Here is a 20,362-nt window from a genome sequence, read left to right as displayed (position 1 = left end):
ACTCCAGCCATCCCACGCCTGAGTGCCAACCCCCGAGGCTCTGGGAAAATGTCGTGAGGCCACATTTCAAATCCTCTGAGAAGAAGGGTGTGCAAAGCTAAGCAAACATTAAATTGCTCCATTGAGAGAACCTGGGACAGGAATAGCTTGCAGGGGAGGGGTAAACCCGGAGAGCTCGGTCAACAAGGCAAGGTTAGGGGGGTTCAGGTGGCCAGGAGGAGGGAGCAGGGGTCAAAGCAGGCTTCAATCAGGACTGAAAATCAATCCCACAATTTCTTCCCAATAGAGATGACCCTGGGCTGTTACGCTCAAGGCTGTGTTGAACTTAAACCAGAACTGGCCACAACCTTTCCAGGCCGTTTTCCTAATTATTAAGGGCTAGCACCCCTGTCAGACCAGGCCTTTTATAGTTCCTTGACTACATGACACACACCAGGCTCCTACTCTCCCAGCTCCCGCAGACTTTCCCTGCTTCAGTCCCACCACATCCCAAGACCACCTTCATTCCCCACAGGGTCTTCCCCAAACATACCATATGGGAAAGGCCAACCCTCACCTCAAACTCCTACTCATCCCTCAAGCCCCAACTCCAATGTCACTGCCTCTGGGAAACCTTCCCTTCCTTTATTCCCTGAGCACATTTGTCAATCTTGCACCTAGACTCCCACAGAACCTGTATCTGTCTCTCTATAGTACTCACCACTTATATCTCGTGATGACTGGTTTGCTCTCAATAGGTTTAATAAATGTTTGTTGAATGCAGGAGTGAATGGGTGCAAAAAGGAAGCATGCAAGCAGAGAGCTTTAGCTGGAGGTTTTACTAGAGTCAGCCACCTGGGGCCAGGAGAAAGCCCCTGCCCACTGTCCCTGCAGCCATCACTGTATCTGATGAAGCTGGATAGGCTTCCCAAACATAACTTTAAAAGTTAAGCCACAGTCCAGCCGACTGTGGTTCAGGAAGTCACGGTTTGATTCCCAGTCAGGGCACATGCCTGGGTTTCGGGCTTGATCTCCAATGTGGGGCGTGCAGGAGGCAGCCGATCAATGATTCTCATTATTGATGTTTCTATCTCTCTCTCTCCCTCTCCCTTTCTCTCTGAAATCAATAAAAATATATATTAAAATAAAAAGAGTTAAGCCACAGGTGCAGTGTTATACTCAAAATGTCTAAGTTCCATAAGTTGTAAAGGGCTGAAGAAATGGCTTTTAAATAAGGTGAGTTCACATTTTGGAAATCAGCTGTAGCATGGCCTACACTGCAGTGGGAAGGTGACAATAAAGGGTAGATGAGATCAGAAATGACAACGCTTAAAAGGTCTTCTTAACTACTAGGCATATTTTGGTAATTTAACATCCCAAGAAAGGTCCATAAAGAGGGAAAATCAGGTCTGAGGCCCACTCCCTGCTCCTTCTCAGAAGGCATTTAGACTGGACAGTGAAGGAAAGTAACTTATACATTGATATTTTTGAAGGCTCTAGTCCAGATGTCTGCATCAAAGTCTCAACCACTTACAACTTACAACTAGTTGCCAATGAATACTTAACACAAATCAATAGCACTACCCTGCCTTCCCCCGACCACCCCGTAATAATTATCTATGGCCATACCTCATATGCAAAGGAAAATACCTTTCTCATGCACATATGAGAAGAATTTTGTCTCATTTTCCTTGGCCTTGACTTTCATATTCTAAAATTAAATTCCTTTTAAGTCCATCTCTAATTTGCTCCCCAGTATAAAGAACATTAAGCTGTCAGGTGCTGATGGCTTTTTAAAAAATATAAAAAAGGTCTAGTCTCCTAACCTGAACCTCAGACAAGTACACACTTCTCCAGTTAACAACAGAAAAAGAAAGTAGATCCACACAAAGATGTCCATTTCTTTTCCCTTCAAAACTGCCAACACTCCCCCATATATACACATACCCATCCACACTCTTCTAAGATTTATCCAAGGAAAATGCCAGATCTTAAATTTTAAGAAAAGCCACATCGTTCTATGTTTTAGGTGATTGACCAAATGTGAACAGGCAATGGATTGAAACAACGGCTAAATACCAGCAAGCATGGGAGAGCCATGCCTTCTCTAAAAATGGGAGAGGCATTGTAACCATTACACACAGCTCTGGCCAAGAATTATGAAAGTCAAATATAGAATCTAAAGGCCACTTTGGGTGTTCTTCATACGGGGCATGATCAGAAAATGACATAGAGGTTGGTCAATGAAATATTCTGGTGTGCAGAAAACTGAACACACACCCAGATGGAACAGGCACCACCAACTCTCAATTTTGTATGAAAACTACATTAAGCAGTTTGATCTCCCTTCTGTAGATAGGGATCTTACTGTGAATCGTCATTGATCTCGTGAGGCAGGAAAGCACTGGTTACCAGAACACTCACTAACAGTACCCAGTATAAAGCTCAATGATAGAACTGCCTTTCTTCCAGGCTTATATCAAGGGCCAAAAATGTCGTATGCATATCCTGAGCACCAAACGTGGATGCAGCAAATAAAAACTGCAATTGCCTGAGCTTCCCCTTTTTCTACCATCTGACAGTTCTTTTTTTTAAAAAATATTTTTTACTGATTTTAGAGAGGAAGGGAGAGGGAGAGAAACATCAATGATGAGAGAATCACTGATCAGCTGCCTCCTGCACACCTGCTACTGGGGATAGAGCCCACAACCCAGGCTTGTGCCCTTGACCGGAATCAAACCTGGGACCCTTCAGTCCGCAGGCTGACGATCTATCCACTGAGCAAAACCAGCTAGGGCATGACAGCTCTTAATATGTAGACAAATACTGGTTGGTGAAGTCATCTGTTGGCCTCCTCACCTTCATCTGAACAGAGATGGCAAGGCAGAGCAGGCCACTCACACATCCCAGCCCCGTCCTATCTCAGGAAAATTAGAAATGACTACCAGCCACATCCCCAGGGTCCCTCCCCAGGCCCTGCTGTGGCTAACCCCCTGGTGAGTAGGCACCGCTCACTGGAAGCCGGCAACAGCCACCTTCCCAGCCTCCTCACCTCTCCTCGTTGATACCGCACATGCGAATCCGGTCAGAACTGGTCCAGTTGTGTACGCCGCTGTAGAGCGGTGCTGTAGAGATCATGACAGCCACTCACCACCAGATAGGACCTGCTGTGGCCACTTCCCCTGAGGAAAAAGAATCCCCCAAAAATCAAAACTTGTAACCACCTGCTTAACCACCTTTAACAAGGAAACACTTAAATAAAGGTAATTATAGCACCCAGATGTTAAAGCCGTCTCTCTCGTAAGCCAGCCTACCATGGGAAATTAAGGTCCAAATGGGGATGAGGGAGCACCAGCTTTTCAGGAATCCATAGGTTTCAGGATGGAGATGAGAATGCTGTTAATCACCTAGAGTGATTTTCTAAATTATCATAAAGACAGATATGCTTGAGTGTTCGAGGAAATTCAATCTATTTTAGACAAATGAAATGACAGTATATTTTTCTACACACATTTAGCCTAACCAACTACAATTAGAGGGTCGTTCCCATATGTGAACAGTGAAAGACTACTGGGGATCTTTTTCTCGTCAACTCTAATTCATGGGTACTGAAGTATTTGAGTGACGTAGCCAATTTAAGCTCTCCAGAGGAAGCACACGATTTCATTATAAGCTCTTCAAAAATACTCTATTCTGATTTCAAGTTGGGAGTTATACAGATGTGATGCATATATCTAACCTGCTTTAAAGCTCCCTCCAAATCAGATGCAATACCCCTTGTACTGTGACCGCAAATAAGCAAAGAAACAAACAACAATGTTCCATCAAGAACCACACATTTCTGTCCTTGTGCCTTCAGTCTGTCACCCCCATGACATACCACCCCCTTCACCAGCCAATGTCCAGCTCTCTCTCACTGTTAACAACCACTGCACAGCCAATTCACCTTCTAGAGAAAATGAGGCATCAAAAAAAAAAAAGAGATTTACCCAATAAGCTTATCTTGAGACACTTAAACTCTTGACTTATTAGCCAAAAGCCTTATTCATCAAGGTTCAATTAAACAGAAACCTACAGTGACCAGAATTTTATGCTATTCTCCACTTTCCAAAGAAGCAACTCATAGTCATATTAGGGATTTGTTTAATTCATTCTTTAAACAATTTTCAGAGATTGCTCATATTCAACACAATTATACTGTTCATTCAACAAATACTTATTGAGCTCCTACTATGTGCCAGCATTGTCCTAGGTCAGTGATGGCGAACCTATGACACGCATGTCAGAGGTGACACACGAACTCATTTTTTTGGTTGATTTTTCTTTGTTAAATGGCATTTAAATATATAAAATAAATATCAAAAATATAAGTCTTTGTTTTACTATGGTTGCAAATATCAAAAAATTTCTATATGTGACACGGCACCAGAGTTAAGTTAGGGTTTTTCAAAATGCTGACACGCCGAGCTCAAAAGGTTCGCCATCACTGTCCTAGGTACTGGGGATTCAACAATTAACCAAAAACCCCGCCTCCATGGTGTTTATATTCTAGTGGGAGGAGACTGACAATAAACACATTAAATGATTCTATACTTATTGTAGTGTTAGAAGGAGGCATAACACAGGCCAAGAGGCATGGTGATGGTCAGGGGTGGGAGGCAGAATGGGCTACAACTTGAAAGTGGGTGATCAGGGTAGGTCTTGCTGAGAAGAAGACATTTCAACATCTTAAAGGAAACAAAGGGACCCATGTGGCTATCTGGCGGGAGAGCATTCCATGGAAAAGGGAACAACCTTTGCAGAGGTCCTAAGGCTTAAGGCTGCCTGCTAAAATCAAGGAAGAGCCAGGAGGCCAGTCTGGCACACAGGGAGTGAGCGAAGGGAAAGATGCAGTGAGGGGTGAGCAGAGCTGCACACTTCTTGGTCCTCACCTAACTCCCTATCTCTGCAGCATAGGCTACTGATGCCTTCACCCCTTTCCCTGTAGTTGGCCCTCTCCTAGCTGTTCTGACTCTGTGCCTGCTGCCTTCTCTAGGGCCCTTCTCTATCTCCACCCACCCCAGAAACCTGGCCCTTATCATGCTCATTCTCTCCTCACCTCTGCCACCCTTTCCCATCTCTTCTCTTTCCTTCCCTCTTTCTTTTCCTACCCCCATGCATCTCTTTCCCTTCCCTTCCCCCTCAATCTCTCTCCTATTTCCCTCTATTCTTCCTTATCACCTCCCTTTCCCCCTCATATTCTCCCAACAGTCTCTCTCTCTCCCCCTCCCCCACTTCGCTTCTCCCTATTTCCTATGTCTCTCTGGCACAGTCCCTTCTTCCTCCAACTTTCTCTCCTTTCCTGCCTGTCTAACCCCGAGTCCTTTCCCTCCTTTATCTCACTTTCCTCTTTTTCCCTCAGCTCCACTCCTCTCCTCCCACTCCCCCTCCTCCTTCCTTCCCACCCCCCCCCCCCCTCCCCCCCCACATGCCCTCAGCCTTCTGTCTTCCTCTCTTATCCTCCTCTAGTCTGTCTGGCTCCTGCTGGCTCTCCACTACCCCCACCTCTCTCCCTCAGTGTGTATGTGTGTGTCAGCCCCGCCCCTTCTTGTCTCTCTGCTCATGAGCTCCCACAGTTTCAACTCAACCAGATCTCTACCTGTAGCCCTGACCTCTCTTCTTAGACCCAGACCAGAATTTCCAGCTGCCAACAACTTGCTGTTAATTGGATGTCCACGGAGCCCCTCAAACTCAATGTGTCTCAAACTGAACTCATTATCTGTTTCCATAAACCTGCTCCCCACCCCACCCCCACGCCCAGCGTGTTTTCTCTCTTAGTCAATAGCACCACTATCTCCTAGCCTGGAAATTTCAGCACCTTCCTCATCTCCAACTCCTTCTCTCTCCCATTGCCCACATCCAATCAGGAGCCAAGCCTAAATCATGCCATCTCCATCCTCTCCTACCCCTCTGGCCACTAACTTGATGCAGGTCCTCATCATCTTTCACCCAGAATATTACAATAGCCTCTTAACTCGTCCCTCTGTCTCCAATCTCCTGATTCTACAATCAATTCATCTTCTAAAGCACCAGTTCGATCCCATCATCCCCTCCCTCCTCAAAAGCTTTCAATAGCTTTCCTCTGTCTTCAGAATCAAGCCTGTGTTTCTTAGCACCGCATTCAGGGCCCTCCATGACCTAGCCTCAAATCTCTGTCTTCTCTGCCACATCCTGCTATTCCCCTGCTGTCCTTGTCATCCTAACCCTTCCCTGAACAGGCCATGCAATTTCAGGACTTTGCTGTTTCCTCACCCTGAAATGGTCTCTCCTGTACACCCTCTTCCTCCCTGTCACCCTCAAGCCTAGCTTAAATGTCATCATGTCATCTCCCCAGCCCTAGCCCCTGGTCAGTTAACTCCTCCCTCTCTGGTTCCAAAGCATTTCATTCCTACCTCTACTGCAGCCCTGATTCTTATTCTCCTCCAGTGTGGTTAATTGGAGGAGTGGCATGTCTGTCTCCCCCACCAGGCAATCAGCTACTTAAGGTAAAGAAATACTGCCCGCCCTTTTTGTCTCTAGTCCTCCTGCAACGTCTTACATATAGTAAGTAATTAGTAAATGCATGTTATATGGAACTGAATCCTGGATGAGAATTGAGGTGATAACCCTGAAAAATTATAAGAAGAAAAATCAACCCCCAAAAAAGTATCCACCATGCATCTTACTACAGAAAAAAACTGTTGTAATTCAATGAAAACCCTATGAATTGTCTATAGCACACACCCTTTCGGAGCTGCCAGGTCCTAGCCCGGTTCACTGTCTTTAAGCTATTTTGTACCTCTGTAAATTGCAGGTAACTGATGGATATGCAAACTCTGTCTTGTCCCATAGAGTTTGGATTGACTTCCCTCCCTACTGTGGAAAAACCAGTTTTGCCTCCATTTGCAACTCAATTCCTTTGCTCCGTAAAAATTTATGCTTTCCGGACTTTTACATTCAACCATCTATAACATCTGTCTGATTCCCTTGTTGATTAATGAGTAAAATAAAATCTTTAACACGTGTTCATTTTTATATCTGTACAAGACTCATGATTTTGCCTTTTCTGAAAATTATCTTTAATATTACTAAGACAGTTATATGGGTTAACACATAATTTTAGAAAGATTTCAACAAGAAGTATGACAAATAGATTGACTGCTTCACATCAGTTCACCAGGATTGCATTCCCTGAACATCCTGGTCAATCAAGTTTTGACTGTTTCTTAGACTGTCCTGGAATATCCTAGTTTAAGAAACAACAGCTCAGCCTATTGGCTGATACACCAGGTACTTTTTTCACCGTTCTCACTATGAAGCATTGGAAGACTCCAGTCATGGAACGGGTCGTTCTTGCCATAAAATAAATTTCAACACGAATTATGAGTGTTAGTGGCAGCAGATAAAAGTCATCTAGGGCCTGGGACAGCAATCAGAGGGGGACATCCTGGCATTTGGAAACAGAACAACATAAAAAATATCATCACCTAGATAAAGGAGTTTTTAGACTCCTGTCCCCCAAAACAAAATAACAACCACAGAAAGAAAACCAAGTAAAAACCAAAATAATTACCGCACAATACTCATTTTATAACTACCTAGAGATCAAAACCGATACTGGCCCTAGCCAGTTTAGCTCAGTGGTTGCAGAGTCGGCCCATGGACTAAAGGGTCCTGGGTTTAATTCTGGTCAAAGGCACATACTTTGGTTGCAGGATCATTCCAGAGTCCCTGAGTATTTGTGGGAGGCAACCAACCAATGTGTCTCTCTCACATCAATGCTTCTCTCTCTCTCTCTCTCTGTCTCTTCCCCCTCCCTTCCACTCTCTCCAAACAATCATGGAGCCCAGCTGGTGTAGCTCAGTGGTTGAGTGTCGACCTAGGAACCAGGAGGCCACCAGTTCAATTCCTGGTCAGGGCACATGCCCTGGTTGCAGGTTCGATACCCGGGGGGGGGGGGGCAGGAGGCAGCCAGTCATGATGTTCCTCTCTCATTGATGTTTCTATCTCTCTATCCCTCTCCCTTCCTCTCTCTCTAAAAATCAATAAAAACATTTTTTTAAATCATGGAAAAAATATCCTTGGGTGAGGATTAACGAAAAAAATGATACATACATTTTCACAAGCTCCCAAAGATGAAACATCTGTTTAAATCTTGGCCTCCCAGTCTTGAATTGTGCTTTTGTCAGAGCAGCACCCCTTCCTATATGAAGCCCACTGGTGCTAATTAGCAGTAGCCTTTGCAGGAGAGGGACATGGAGGGATAGAAAGCATAGGCAGGAAAGAATGGATCCTCCTGAGCTGGAGAATAAGCAAGGGGAACTTTTAAAGAGGCACTGATGGCGCCAATGCCCACACAGGATGGGAGGAGTCAAGATGGCTAACAGACATTAATGTTTCCCAAGTCAGGATCACTGAGGTGCTTGTTCAAAACACAAGAGTTGTAGGTCCCAGCCCTGGAGTTTCTAATCCAGTAGGCCTAGGGTTTTGTTTTACTAGCATGTCCAATCAAATCACTAACTGCTCAATTGTACACTACTTCTCGAGAGGAAAGGAAAAACCTTACAGATATGCCATACTTGGTAGGTTCTGCTGGTGTACACACTCGTATACCACTTGCTTTTGCTCGCAGCACCTACACTCATGTGTGGTGTGTGTTCCAATCTCTCTCTCTCTCTCTCTCTCTCTCTCTCTCTCTCTCTCTGATGGGAACCATCACATCAAAGGCAAAAGGCAAAATTCTTAAAAGGAACTTGGAAGAAACCTGGTAACTCCATGTGACCCAGGAAGCACAGGCACAAGGATATGAAATACCTCAAAGGATTTTCCCAGATGTCACAACCATATAATTGTTAAGAAATGAACAGCTGCATGGCCCCAGAATCAAATGCTGATCACCACTTAGAAGGCAGTGGGACCACAGTGAGTTAGCCCCACTTTGTGGGGGAAAACTCAAAAGACACATTCAACTCATAGTGAGAACAAAGGAGAGCACTTGCTCCAGCAACCCAAAGTGTTAAGTGTGGTTGAAAAAAAACACACCAATAAATAAAACTTTTCTATTTAGAAAGCACATGTACACATAAATAGAACGAACAAACAAGATCCAAGAGAATGAATCCAACAAGCAGGCAGCAGCAAGTAGGTAGCCAGACATAACCACCAAACTATGAAACAGGAAAAACCAAAAAGAAAATGGACTAATAGGAAACAATAACTTTTAAATGGTGAAAATAGCAGCGAAGCTGAGAGCAAGCAGGTAGAAGAGAAACCATAATGAAGCAAAAAACTTTCCAAAAAAAAAAAAAAAAACACTAGAAGACAAAGGCAAGTGTGAAAGGCATAAAAGAGAAGCCCATAGGATACAACAACCAAAAGGGGAAAAAATGAAATAGGGGAACCTAAAATATTTCGCCATCATGGGCCAAACTGAAACACTGTGGGGAAGCACTGAAGACAGACATTTTAGAAAAGTTTCAAGAGAATATGTTATCAAAAGGGAGAGAACATCAAATTAGAACCCATCTCAGGGTTAAGGGGAGTTGGTCATAGGGGATGGACAGCACTAAAATATCAAAGAAGATTTTACAATTGGATATACTTTTTTGGTTTTGTTTTGAAATGAAGATACCCAAACAAGCAGATTTCACAACGACTACAAGCAAAGCATGGTCATCATGCATATGAGGAAGAGAAGGACACAAAATGAGGTAATAGAGCATCTATATCTGACAAATGCTTTTTACCAAGGTAGAAACTGTTTAAAAAGTTAACCTTGAGCCCTGGCCGGTGTGGCTCAGTTGGTTGGAGTGTCATCGGAAATACCAAAAGGTTGCAGGTTGGATCGTAGGGAAGGCAACTAATTGATGTTCTGTCTCACAGCGATGTTTCTCTTTCTTTCTCTCCCTCCCCTCCCTTCTTCCTTCCTTCTTCCTCTCTCTAAAATCAATAAGAATATCCTCAGGTGAGGATTTTTTTTAATTAAAAAGTTAACCTTGAAAATGTCCAAACAGAGTATGCGCCCAGTGGACAAATTCCCTAGAATCATGAACAACATAATGTGAAACCTGCCCATTTATTCATGATTGGATTCTACCATCAAGATAGCAAATTAGAGCCCAACTTCTGTAGCTCAGTGGTTGAGTATCAACCTATGAACCAGGAGGTCACGGTTCGATTCCCGGTCAGGGCACATACCCAGGTTGTAGGCTCGATCCCCAGTGTGGGGCATGCAGGAGGCAGCTGGTCGATGATTCTCTCTCATCATTGATGTTTCTGTCATCTCTCTCTCCCTCTCCATTCCTCTCTGAAATCAATAAAATATATATATTTTTGAAAAAGACAGTAAATTAGAAACTAAAGATTAAGAAGATCTCAGTTAAACTAAATCTGGAAATACTCCCCCAGGCTTCTTTGATTCACACTGCCTGGTGACCTGGAAGCAATTATGACTTTAAAAAATGAGAGCCGGAAAATATTCATCTTGAAGCCTGGCCCTGAATCTGTCCTCAAGAGGACAGGCGTGGCCAGTAGACAATTTAAGAAGGAGGGTTGGGTCAGTGATGACTAATAAGTAAAGAAAACCAACTTTGGGACCTATTGCTGGGAAAGAAATCCAGAGATCTGGGTAAAGCACCCATTAGACCAGTGGTTCTCAACCTTCTGGCCCTTTAAATACAGTTCCTCATGTTGTGACCCAACCATCAAATTATTTTCGTTGCTACTTCATAACTGTAATGTTGCTACTGTTATGAATCGTAATGTAAATATCTGATATGCAGGATGGTCTTAGGCGACCCCTGTGAAAGGGTCGTTGGACTGCCAAAGGGGTCGCGACCCAAAGGTTGAGAACCGCATCAGACAGAGGCATTCATATTCAAATTTAACAGACGCAAAGGAGAGGCCACCCATTACCTCACTTTGGGGAAAACAGCATCTAAGACATCTCCAAGGAGATCCAAGAGACTATTGGCATTGAGATCCTCGGGCTAAAGTGTAAAGGCCATGACTTCTACCCAATCACCACAGTGCCTTTAGAGAGAGGTCAAAACATGTCCAAATTATTGTTTTCAATAGGAAAGTGTACACAGACCCAAACAAGGATAACTTTACCTGGCTTTAGATATGGAAGCTCTGCCCAGCCGATGTGGCTCAGTGGTTGAGCATTGACCCAGGAACCAAGAGGTTGCCTGTTCGATTCCCAGCAGGGCACATGCCCAGGTTTTAGGCTCCATCCCCAGTGGGGGGGGCGGGCAGCCGATCAATGATGTTCTTCCCTCATCGATGTTTTTATCTCTCTATCCCTCTCCCTTCCTATCTCTAAAAATCAATTTTAAAACATTTTTTAAAAAGGTATGGAACCTCTTCCACAGATCTTACCTTTCTTGTCACTCTGCCTTCTTGCATGTGTATCCAATAGGAGACTAGCATTCCTATTTTCCCTACTTAATTACAAACCTCATCCCCTAATGAAGACATTCTCCAATGTAAATTGTTCTAATTTACTAATTTACCATATGAGGGTAGTATTCTAATATTCTCCTCAGTATTCCCCACAATACCTATATCCCCTCATCTTTCCCTACCATACTTTCCTACACAATCACTTTACTTTGCTTCCCTTTACTACCCCACACCACACACACACACACACACACACACACACACACACACACACACAAAATCAACTGTAAATAATCTGCTGCGCAATTTAAAGGAGGAAGGGGCCCTTTGCACTGCTCATCCCAACCTTCTGCCTGACAATCTGTTTCAGCACCTTCTAGTTCCCCTGTTTTTGTTTGCTTGTTTGTTTGTTTGTTTTTGCTATCTACTGGTTTTATCCCAAGGAATCAGTCTTATAAGGGGCATTGCATCCTGTTCCCAGATATATTAATTCCTGTAATTTAACAAGAAGGCTAAGTAGTTGCCCATACAGAGCTATAGCATAGGAACCTTCATAGACCACTTGGGTACCTCCATCTTAAAAAATCTTGCCTATAGCGCTGGACGAGTACTCAGTGGTTGGAGCATTATCCCACCACACCAGGGTTGAGGGTTCAATCCCTGGTTGGGGCACATGTGTGAATGCATGACTAAGTGGAACAACAAATCTATTTGTGCACTCTCTCTCTCTCACACTCTCTCAAATCAATAAATAAAAAATAAAAATTGTAAAAATAAAAATAGCCCAGCCATCATGGCTCAATGGTTGAGCATGAACCCATGAACCAGGAGGTCAAGGTTCGATTCCTGGTCAGGGCATATGCCCAGGTTGCAGACTGGATCTCCAGTATGGGGCGTGCCAGAGGCAGCCAATCGATGACTCTCTCTCATCACTGATGTTTCTCTCTCTCCCTCTCCCTCCCTCTGTGAAATCAATAAAAATATATGTAAAAAATAAATCTTAAAAAACCTTGTCTATAAACATTTATGAGACTGGATACAAAGGAATGTTAACTATCTGTTCAACACATGAGAGCTTACTCATTCAAATGAAATGTAGTTACTTCCAATAGTCACCTTGGGAGGCCAGACATTCATCTCAATGGAGTGGCCAGTGCTTTGCAATCTCCCTGGAGCTCTTCTTTCATCAGCATTACCATCCAAACCTTTTTCAACCCAAACCACACCTTTTTCAATCTCCTCACTAGGGTAGAATTCCCATCCATTCAATTTGAAGTTTAAAAATTGCCAAAATCCATTTGGAATCTTCTGTTCACACAGCAACATCCTTGAAGAGTGATATACTCCAGTTCCCACAGCCTAAACTGTGTGTGGGGGGGATAGGGGGCGGGATTTAAAGGGCATCTTCAGCCCCCACTTCTCAGCCATCTCAGATACCTCATTATGTCCATTTACTATGTTATATGCAAAATGGTAATAAACTAGTACCTACCTAAAACTGACAATAATGAAAGCACTTGAAAAGACCAAAGGTAATCTACTCCAGCCCTAGCTCGTTTGGCTCAGTGGATAGAGCGTAGGCCTGCAGACTGAAGGGTCCTGGGTTCGATTCTGGTCAAGGGTACATGCCTGGGTTGCAGGCTTGATCCCCAATAGGGGGCATGCAGGAGGCAGCCAATCAATGATTCTATCTCATCATTGATGTTTCTCTCTCTCCCTCTCCCTTTCTCTCTGAAATCAATAAAAATATTTTTTTAAATATATTTTTTAAAAGGCAATCTACTCCAACAATGAAATAGGCAAAAAATAAAGTTTTAATCTGTCTTCTATTTATTTATTTATTGGTTAATCCTCACCTGAGGATATTTTTCCATTGATTTTCAGAGAGAGTGAAAGGAAGGGAGAAAGACACATCAATTGGTTGCTTCCCGCATGTACCCTGACCAGGGCCAAGGATTGAGCTTGCAACAGAGGTACATGCCCTTGGCCGAAATCAAACCCGGGACCCTTCAGTCTGAGAGCTGACGCTCTATCCACTGAGCCAAACCGGCTAGAGCTTAACCTCTCATTTATATTTTCATGCCATCAAGTCAGTTTAGTTCTTCTACCCACTGACATGATACTTTTTATCCTATTATTCAAATAGTACTCACTCCCATTTCCCGCTGCAAGGAAATTGTTTTACTCCATTTAAGGAAAACACCTCATCAAATCTTTTACTGACCTAGGATCTAACTACAAGATTTTGTGTAACTTTTAGATGTCACAGATATCAAGAAAACCTAAACGATCATTACAAAATTAATCAGTCCTTTTCAAAAATACAAAGCCACCTCAAAATGTCACCCTAAGTAAGTAGTCCTCTTTTGAGCACTTCTCATTTCTACTAGATCAAAAGTAAGAGTTGGATATATAGTCTTGGGCTTCAGTAGGACCATGTGAATATTTTGTGTGTCTTTCACACTCCAAAGTTGAGTCATTGTAATTTGAGACTTGAGTCCCCTTTGTGATGCTTCTGTATCTTCTCTGCCCTGGACTATGACAGTGGCCCTCAGCTATCTCCATTTCAAAATACTGTACTCATGATATGGAATTTTTTTTATCAAAAGAGGATTCCTCTTCACCAAACTTTGGCCTTTTTAAAAAGTCTCCTGGACCTCTTACACAAATATTTGGAGAGGTCATTATCAGGCTACTTTTTCTATTCTCTCACCCCAGACTATGGGCTCAACTCATTTTATATATATTGCTCATTCAAAGGTACACACACACACATATACTATTAACTCACATAATTTCAAACTGTCAATATTGGCTCAACCTCCTACCAGTCTATAGGTTCCTTAAGGCAAGAAAGAACATTTTATACTTTTTTAAAATCCTTACCCCAGGACATGCTTATTGATTTTTAGAAAGAGGGGAAAGGAGAAAGGAGAAAGGAGAGAGAGAGAGAGAGAGAGAGAGAGAGAGAGAGAGAGAGAGAGAAAGAAACATCAATGTGAGAGAGAACATCGATTGGCTGCTTTCTATACATGCCCGGCCTGGGATCAAACGCACAACCTACATGTACCCTGACTGGGAATAGAACCCATAACCTTTCAGGATATGAGACAATGCTCTAACCATTTAGCAACACCAGCCAGGGCACAATATTTTATACTTCCTTTAATCATCCTCCCCATAATGTCTAGCAACATACAAGGCACACAATAGGTACTCAATAAATACTTGCTAAACCACTGGAAAAAACAGAAATCCTCTCTACGTCATACGGCAACCAAGAATCCTATATAAAAAGCATTGGGGTGCCCTAGCTGGTTTGGCGCAGTGGATAGAGCATCAGCCTGCGGACCAAAGGGTCCCGGGTTCAGTTCTGGTTAAGGGCACATACCTTGATTGCAGGCTCATATCCAGGCCCGGCCCTGGTCAGGGCACATGCAGGAGGCAACCAATCGATGTGTTTCTCTCACATCGATGTTTCTGTCTTTCCCTCTCTCTTCCACACTCCCTAAAAATCAATGGAAAAATATTTTCAGGTGAGGATTTTTTAAAAAAATTATACGCAAATGTTCAACTGTGCAGGGTCGGGCACCCCTAACCCCTGCATTGTCCAAGGGTCAATTGTAATTTGTTAACGCATCTGTTTTAAACAGAGCTGCTATCACTTTCCCTTTACTGGCAGAACTGATTGTTGGCATCAAAGTCCACTCTGGCAGCAGAGAGGGATGCTATTTTACAGCCCACCACCTGCTCAGAAGTTTGGTTTGGTGATACCTGAGCTATCTGAGATGTTATTCTCTCCCATCCAATTGCTGATGAATATCCTTTTCAGAGCTATACCAAGCCCAGGCTCTATATACCAGTTTTGTAGAACTTCCAGATGTCAGAGACAGCTGGAAAGCCCAACCAGTCATAATGAAACAGCAGCCCTTTTCAGAAAGCAATGGTTTTTTAAAATGTCACCCCAGTAAACTAGTCTTGGGTCATGTTTTTAGCATGGCCCAAAATGTCCCATGAAGTTTCAACTGGATATACACTCTTCAGTTCCTGCCCTGAAATGTTGAACAGTGTTACAGCACAGCTGTTTAAGAAGCTGCCACTTCCACCTCAAAGATGGATGCAATAATGCAGTGATGAGCCAATTTATTTCTTCCCACCACGCTGTAAATGCTAAATATGCACTAATACAACAGGAATATGGAGAAAGAGCAAGGAGAATCAAGATATAAAGGGAGTGTGCTCAGGCGTTATTGACAGCTTTCATTCTGCCACCAAGTTTACCATAGTGTACTATAAAAGGTATTGTCATAAGACACAACTGAATAAGAAAAACTAGATTATAACATAATAATAGATGCTATTTATTGGGCACCTGCTATGGACCTGGTACTATATACATATCATCTCATATAATCCTCATAGCCCTACGAGATTGGGATTATCGTCTCCATTTTATAGATAAGCAAACCGAGGCTCAAGAAAGTTAAGTGACTTGCTTCCTGACACCCAGCTAGGAAGTAGAAGAGAAAGGACTCTAACCTGAGGCTCTATGTCTCCAAAACTCCACCAGTGGTCGGCAAACGGTGGCTCGCAAGCCACATGCTGCTCTTGGGCCCCTTGAGTGTGGCTCTTCCACAAAATACCAACTTCTGTGCATGGGCCACGAAATTTCAATCGCACTGTACGTGCGCACCTGCACGTGGTATTTTGTGGAAGAGCCGCACTCAAGGGGTCAAAGAGCCGCATGTGGCTTGCCAGCCGCAGTTTGCCGACCATGGCCCCAGGCAATTCTGATGCATGCTAAAGTTTAAGAACCACCGTAAGATTCTAACCTGCATATGGTACGACCAAGGAAAACCTCATCACTATAAAATACCTCATGGATCCAGGTAAAGAGTGAATTGACTCCTCTCAGGGATTAGGGTAACATACAGTGCATTTCTCTAAAGAACTTGGAAAAATAAAAAACTGCTTGTTCTCCTATCCCTGGACACCAGCATTATAACAAAACTTAACTGTACCCTTAAATGGCACTAACACTAAGATTTCTAGGCATACCTTAGCAATGAGGTAACCAAATTTTGTTTCTTAGCAGACAGTAGATAAAGAAGCCTGAAACACAAAGCTTTGCCTGCCCCATCAGTATTCTCAATTCTTCATGGACAGTTAGCTTAATTAAGGTCTTCTTAAAATCCAAATAAAGATGTATCCTGCCTCACATATTCTCACAAACAAATCTGAAAATTACCACGTTTTACAAATAATAAATCATCTCTTTTCAATTTCATCACCATTCATTGAACAGGGAAAATATGACCTTGACATGCAGCCTGCAGCCACTTTTTAAACAACTATTTATTTTTAAAATGTTTTATGGGGAAAGGGTGGCTTCTGCTTAAAAACAAAAAACAAAAAAGCAACAACAGGGAAACAGAACAGCACATATGAATTATGGGAATAGAAACAGTTAAATCTTATTCTTGACCAGAATTCAACTTTAGTTCACATAAGAAAGTTCTCATCATAAAAGACTGCTTTTAAGTTATGAACAGTAAGAAAGGGTAGATTTGGAAAGAGAACAGTTTCTACGTTATTTTAAGGATGAGCATTCAAAAACTGGCATTAACAAAGCCTAGTTTGCATGTCAGGCTATGTAAAACACTGTACCAGCATCCTAGTGGCCGAAAGGTACATTACCTCTTATTACCTCCCTCTTTGGCCTTAAAGCCAAATGTTCTGGCAAGCATAGACTCATACCTAACTAGAACTCTAGCAGAGTGAACTTTCCTTTCTTTTTAAAAACTCAAAGGTCTAGAGCTTTCCTTACTCCCTGTGTAATCATTCAGTGGTTTCTCCCATCTATTTTATCCTATCAACAATGTCCACTTTTCCCAGCTTTCTCTCTGTTCCACTCTAGGGTTCACTTTCCCACCCAACTCAACCATGAACTCCTCTTCTCTCAATTCCAGATGCTGGTTGATGTTGGAAAACAACTCCCTATCCCCTGTGACCTTTCTATTCCATCTCAAACTTAACTCAGCCTAGAATCAATGAACCACTCCAGATGTTCAACTCCTGATTAGCACCTCTCCTCCATGCCCCACCCTACCCTCCAATTCTGGCCCAAGGCTCTCAGGTCACTGCTCTTTATCCTATTTCACTCTGGAATTTCCATCATTCACCTCCCTATATCTAGAATTCCTCCCACTTGCAGATTGGAAAAACTGGTGTATTCCCACTTTCTCCTCCTTTCAAGGCCATTCTATTTAGGACAATGAATTCCTTCCCCCATTCAGTATCCCTATTTAGTATAGATTTTCTAATTAATGCTAAAACTTGTAAGCCATGGATCTCAGCTAACCTCTGCTTCCTGGGCTCTCCCAAGGTAGCAGCTACCAAAGGCAAGTTCTTACCTTCTTCAACACCAGCTCCAGATAACACCTGAGTACACGTCTTCTTTCTCTCACACTCTGCACTTTAAAACCATATACTATCTGTAGATTCTCTCCTTATGGGTAAATATTTTTATATTTCTTCCTACATGCTGGTTTCTCCTCAACCCTATTTTTACCCAAGATCACTCTTCTCCCTTGCCTCAACCTTAGTGATTCTAGCATGGAAGTGTAAATAGCCTTAAAGTTTCTTCCAACTTTACTTTGGAAAACATTATCCTGGAGATTTCAAGGTTCCACTTTTCCCTTAGTTGGTTCTAACATAGGACCAGTGATGATCACCTTTCTTCCCCCTTCACTGCCCAACCAACCCTCTTCCAGACGCTGTTTTTACCTCCCTTCTTTCTAGTGTTCAAGTCCGGATTTTCGCCCATAATTCTGTTCCCCTAAAAGAAGTACCTCTCTAAAATCTGTTATCCAGATTTGTCATATGAGATCCTCTGCCACCTGTACGAATTTTTTTTTTCCTATGTAGTGAACTGCAGCATGATTAAAGCAAAGAGGTCCTGGGAGGAACCTCCTTTGCTTCCCAAGGAAGTCTATGCCACTGAGAAAAAAAGGGATCCTCCTTCCACTCACCTGGTAAATCACGTCAGATCTAGAAGTACCCTTGGTACTGCCACCATTCCTTCTGGAACTCCCCTCCACTCTGCCCAATCCAGATTCCAATAGAAGAGTCTGCCACAGACTTAGCTTTCCTCTGCCCTACCCCAACAATTTGCTATGTTTTCTTTGTTGGCCTATCCCAGTGGTCGGCAAACTCATTAGTCAACAGAGCCAAATATCAACAGTACAACGACTGAAATTTCTTTTGAGAGCCAAATTTTTTAAACTTAAACTATATAGGTAGGTACATTGTTATTAACTTAATTAGGGTACTCCTAAGGCTTAGGAAGAGCCACACTCAAGGGGCCAAAGAGCTGCATGTGGCTCGCGAGCCACAGTTTGCTGACCACGGGCCTATTCTAAAGAACAAGTCCTCCTTAACCCAGGCATCTGAGTCCCCTCCTCTTCCTCTATCAGTGACTTATCAGAGCCAAAATGGAAAGAAATATACCTACCTTTGCTGCAAAGCTGGTAACAGGGTCAGCCCTCTTAAAAGTTCATTTGAGCTGTGCCTCACAGCCTGTGCCCCCCACCCCCAACATCTACCCCAAGGGAAGCTGCCTCAGGTGTCATATCAAAAGATGAGTCTGCCTATCAATATCCACATGGTTTAGTCAAGACAGCTATGTCCCTCCTAAACTCTATCAACCTTCAGATTCTCTGAATTTGAGTCACCAAGCTCCCTGCTCCTCCTAGCTCCCCCAGTCTTTCCTGCTAACTTTGCTTCTTAATCAAAATTGTATATAAGTTCCTCTTCCAATCTATTACTCCTACTTGGAGCCTCTGGGTGATTCTCGAGATGGGGTTACCCCATTAACTCCCCAGTGGAATCCTCCACATTTCTTTCCTACTTACTGTCCTCTTTGGTACCACATGGTGACATCACCATCCAATTTGAGCACTCTGGTACTAAACTAAACTCTGCTCCACTGTGCTGCCTACTATCTCCCCCCAAAATAAACCTCCCCCTATCCTAACATTCAAGGATAGGACAGGAAAACAGAGAACTAGATGACCTTTAAAGTCCCTACAACCTTGGAATTTTATTATCAACCTAATCCCCTCCCAACCCCAAATGAATCCATTCCCCTTCATTCCCCCCAAAAAACATTCCAACAGTGTGACTTTGAGAAAATCTTCTAAGCCCAATGAACCATGGGGCTTCCAGAGTAACGCTAACCTACAACTGCACCCCTAGAAGTCTCAGCAAAGAATTTTGCAATAGTAGTCCACCTCTGTGCCACAGGGATGACCTCCAAACTGCCTTGAGAGTATTCAGCTGTCGCACAAATTCCAGGACCCCTTTCCCATACTCGCCTAAAGAGGTCCTAAACCCTGAGCTAGATGCATCCTAGCCAAAAGACACCTTTCCTTACCTACCGACTACTCTGGCAGACACCAAGAATGAATAAGTAGCACCACATCGACAGCTCCTACAGTCAACATTTACAATTTCAAAACAATAAAACAAAAAACATAGTGCTTCCACTGGGGGAGAGGGGAGGTGTGGGCGGAATAGAAGGACACCCCCACTGGCCTGTGCTATTGGCCTCAGGGGTTTGCAGTGTGCTTCCCTCCCGCCTTTCCCCTCAACCACATCTTTCCCTACAGCAGTCTCCCGCACCTCCATAACTCAAAATCCCCAGCCGAGGTACGGCCAGCTCCTCCCAGCCTTGCCCCGGACGTCCCTCTGGCCCAGCCTTCCTCTCGGCGGGACCCTGGCGAGGAAGGCCCCCTCCACCGTCCAGTTCACCTCGAGATCCCTTCCCGGGCTAATGGGCACCCCTTCAGGGCTCTGTCCCGAAGAAGAACCTCGAGGACTCAAGCCCACGAGGCCCGTCGCGGGACTAACCCCCCTTCCTTCTCCCAGCACCTCGTTCTCCACGCACCGGCCCCCGGGGCTC

General features: G+C 43.5%; 1 protein-coding gene across 9 annotated transcripts in view; it reads right to left on the bottom strand.

The window, feature by feature from the left end:
- Positions 1-20,362, bottom strand: part of BCORL1 (BCL6 corepressor-like 1) — a 66,585-nt gene that overhangs the window by 42,854 nt on the left and 3,369 nt on the right. For 5 of the 9 annotated variants that reach the window (XM_005872725.2, XM_005872724.1, XM_005872729.1 and 2 more), the window contains one exon: positions 3,032-3,161. In XM_005872725.2, coding sequence (XP_005872787.1) covers positions 3,032-3,117 — 86 coding nt within the window. In that variant the 5' untranslated portion in view covers positions 3,118-3,161. Of the gene's footprint in view, positions 1-3,031; positions 3,162-7,300; positions 7,778-8,112; positions 9,234-20,331 lie in introns of those variants that run through there. The other 4 variants (XM_005872727.2, XM_014544962.1, XM_005872728.2 and 1 more) reach the window with 4 other exon arrangements.

This window comes from Myotis brandtii, unplaced genomic scaffold, assembly GCF_000412655.1.
Source record: "Myotis brandtii unplaced genomic scaffold, ASM41265v1 scaffold39, whole genome shotgun sequence".
NCBI lineage: Eukaryota > Metazoa > Chordata > Mammalia > Chiroptera > Vespertilionidae > Myotis > Myotis brandtii.
Note: the sequence above shows the minus strand (reverse complement) of the source record. Positions and strands in the feature narration are given on the sequence as shown.